This window comes from Balaenoptera musculus, chromosome 8 (assembly GCF_009873245.2).
Source record: "Balaenoptera musculus isolate JJ_BM4_2016_0621 chromosome 8, mBalMus1.pri.v3, whole genome shotgun sequence".
Classification (NCBI taxonomy): domain Eukaryota; kingdom Metazoa; phylum Chordata; class Mammalia; order Artiodactyla; family Balaenopteridae; genus Balaenoptera; species Balaenoptera musculus.
Window position 1 is genome coordinate 93344736 of NC_045792.1, and position 3159 is coordinate 93347894.

General features: G+C 66.9%; 1 protein-coding gene across 1 annotated transcript; it reads left to right on the top strand.

Moving 5' to 3' along the window:
- The first annotated feature begins 499 nt into the window (after window positions 1–499).
- C8H11orf96 (chromosome 8 C11orf96 homolog) lies at window positions 500–1830 on the top strand. The gene has a single exon (XM_036859179.1). The coding sequence runs from the start codon at window positions 814–816 to the stop codon at window positions 1183–1185; it is 372 nt and encodes a 123-aa protein (XP_036715074.1). The 5' UTR covers window positions 500–813; the 3' UTR covers window positions 1186–1830.
- The last annotated feature ends 1329 nt before the right edge of the window (window positions 1831–3159 follow it).

Below are 3159 nucleotides of genomic sequence, written 5' to 3' on the forward strand. Positions count from 1 at the left end.
ATGTGTGTGTGTGTGTTTGGGGAGGGAGGTGGCATGGATCCAAAGAGGACATCCAGCCCTTCCTCGGAACTCAGTTTTGGGGAGCCCGGGTGGCCTGGCTCTCCCTGCAGCAAGGAGACTGGGGGCTGCCCCCGCCCCGCGCGCTCAGCGCAGAACCCGCGCGGCCAAATAACCAAGCGCCTTGATTGTGCGCCTCTGGCATGAGGAGGCTGGAGAGGCGGCCCTGCGCCCCCGCGGCCGCCGCGGTTGGTCCAGACTTGGGGATCCCAGGGCGGGCAGGAGCCCTGCTCCGGGGCCACCCTGCGCCCCTGCTTCGCAGCGTTCTCCGGAGCCTCGGATGCTCCCGGAACCCCCGCGGGCGGGGCCTGCCTTCCGGAGCCGGGCTGGCGGGCGGCGCTGGGGAAAGGGCCGCGACTTTCCCAGAGTGGCGGGGCGACGTCAGGCGGAAGGGCGCGGGGCGCGCACGCTTTAAAAGGCATTTGCTGTCATCCGAGCTCGCAGCCGTGGGGGCAGGAGCCGGCTATATAAGCGGCGAGCCGGGCCGCCGCGGGGCAGACGGCGACAGCAGCGGCGGCGAGCGCGTCGGAGCGCAGCGGAGCAGCGCCCACGTAGCCCCGCGCCCCTCGACGTGTCCGCCTGCCCTCCCGAGGAGCGCCGACCCGGGCCCGCGAGGGCCGCCGCCACCCCGCAGCAGATTTGGATCCCCCGCCCGGCGAGCCCCAGGCTGCTGCCTCCCGGGGGGCCCCGGCGCAGCGGCCGCCCCCGGAGAGCCCCGCCGCCCCGCCGCCCGGCCCCGAAGACGCCGGCAGCGCCATGGCGGCCGCCAAGCCCGGCGAGCTGATGGGCATCTGCTCCAGCTACCAGGCAGTGATGCCGCACTTCGTGTGCCTGGCCGACGAGTTCCCACAGCCCGTGCGGCCCGCCAAGCTGTCCAAGGGCAAGGGCCGGCTGCGGCGGCCGCGCCAGTCCCGCTTCAAGACGCAGCCGGTGACCTTCGACGAGATCCAGGAGGTGGAGGAGGAGGGCGTGTCCCCCATGGAGGAAGAGAAGGCCAAGAAGTCGTTCCTGCAGAGCCTGGAGTGCCTGCGCCGCAGCACGCAGAGCCTGTCGCTGCAGAGGGAGCAGCTCGGCAGCTGCAAACTGAGGAACAGCCTGGACTCCAGCGACTCCGACTCGGCCCAGTGAGGGGCGCCGCCCGCAGCCGGGACTCGCGCGCCTCGGCGGCCCGCCGGGGACAGGTGTGCGAACCCCTAGGGGCCCCGCCCCCCCGGGGTCCCCCCGAGAACCGGGGACCGCCGCCCCTCGAGCGCTTGCACCCTCGCCCGGCTGCGAACTGGTCGGGGCGCCCCGAGCTGCGCTCGCCCTGGGCGGGAGCGCGTGCCGGGGCGCCAGGGAGGGGGCCCGCTTTCTCTGCCCTTGTAAATGTTTATTTTTTAACTCTTCCCAGTACGAACTCTGCTGTGAGTGTGTGCGGGGAGGCGCACCCTCGCTGAGTCGCCCCGGGTCACCAGGGCTTCCCGGAGAGCCGCTCCACGCCCTTGTCCGATGGTTTGCAACTCCGATTTTGCACACGGCTCCACCGTGCCCCCCAGCGCACACCCGTTCACACTCACGCCCACACACTCTCGCTGAACACTTTTATAATTGTTAGGCGCGGCCGATGGGACTTGGGGCGCAGCGCAGCTGCTGCTGTGGCCGGAGGATTGATATTTATTTTTGCATTGCGATGGCTAACGGCGTTTATTTAACGATCTTTTTACCTGGATATGTCTGTGAGACTCCCGAACGGAGACAAATAAAGTCAATATATTTGCACAGTGCATTTCTCAAGGCTCTTGACTTCTTGAACCTTGAGGGCCCAGGCTCCCAAGACTGGGGGAGAAGTGGGGAGGATTCGCTGGAACGGGGGGCCGGGAATCCCCGGGTGGAGGCAACTCCACAAGCTTCGGTCACCGGAACGAGGTCGCGTCCCCGGTGCCCGGGTCCATTACCCGCCTCCCCGGTGGATCCACCCGGCCCAGAGCTCTCCTGCCTCCCGGGTCTGTTCCCCATCGCCGGTGTCCAGGATGGGGTGGAGCAGCTAGGGAGGCGAAGGTTGGCGCTGTGAGGACGGAGAGCGCCTGCCTGGCGCAGCTGACCTCTCAGGGAGACCCGGGGCAGGGTCATCGCCCGGTACCCACCACAGAAGACCCCACTCACTCCGAGCCCTTTCCAGGCGACGGGTGGGGAGATGCCCGAGCCAGCGATAGGAGACCCAGGCGGGGATATGTGGGTGGTGGGGTCCGAAGGAGGGCTGGGAGCTGGCGAGAGTGTGGGTACGCCCTCAAAGTCGCCTGCGGGTGAGGGGGCCCCGCTGCCCCCGCGCTGACTCAGCGGAGTGCCAGGCGCTCCTGCGCTGCGGGAGCAAACGGCGGCTGTTTCGGTTCTTTGGTCCTTTTCTCCAGCTCTTCCCTTTGCCCTCTTCAAGGTTCCTCAAGGAACTGTCTTTGGTCAGAGCCTGAAGGGCGCTTGGGTACCACGGAGGCCCCCCCCCCCCCCCGCCCACACACACGCCTTTGCTTACAGATGAGAAAACAAAGTAGCAGAGAGGGGAAGGTCACGTGAAGAGCAGGGGCCGCGCAGCCCGCGCTCCTGACTCCGCGTCCAGTGCTCCTTGCGTCACACGACTCTGTCTTTTCAGTGCTTTCCGGCAGCTGCCTGCATCCCTGTCTACGCCCTAAATCCTCTGGGTTAGCAGTGTAAGAGGCTCCTCCGGCCCGTTGTGGTAATGGGGGTAATAAACCACATTCGGCTGAGGAGGGCAGGTCCTCACACTTGGTGCCCCCTCCCAGCCCACCCCTCCAGGAACACCCCAGACTTGAGCCACCAGCGCCAGGCTTTCCGCGGAGCAGTTTAGAGAGACGCGGAGAGGGTGGATGCGCTTCCTACTCCTCTCTCTCCGGGTCGCCGCGTGTCTGTGCTCGGGTGCCCCCTGGTGGTGGGGGCCTGGCGCTCAGCTCAGCCCAGCCCTGCGGGGCATCTGAACTGCCTTTTACTCTTCACCCTGCACCTCTTGTCGCCCTGGGCTCTGTAGAAAACGAGAAGGCGGAGGAAAGAAAACAAAGAAACAAAAATAGAACACACAGGGTGTAAAAGAATGTCCTCCCCTCTGGCTCACAG

Coding starts and splice junctions, on each gene's coding strand:
- C8H11orf96 (XM_036859179.1), top strand. CDS start 814: ATGGCGGCCGCCAAGCCCGGCGAGCTGATGGGCATCTGCTCCAGCTAC.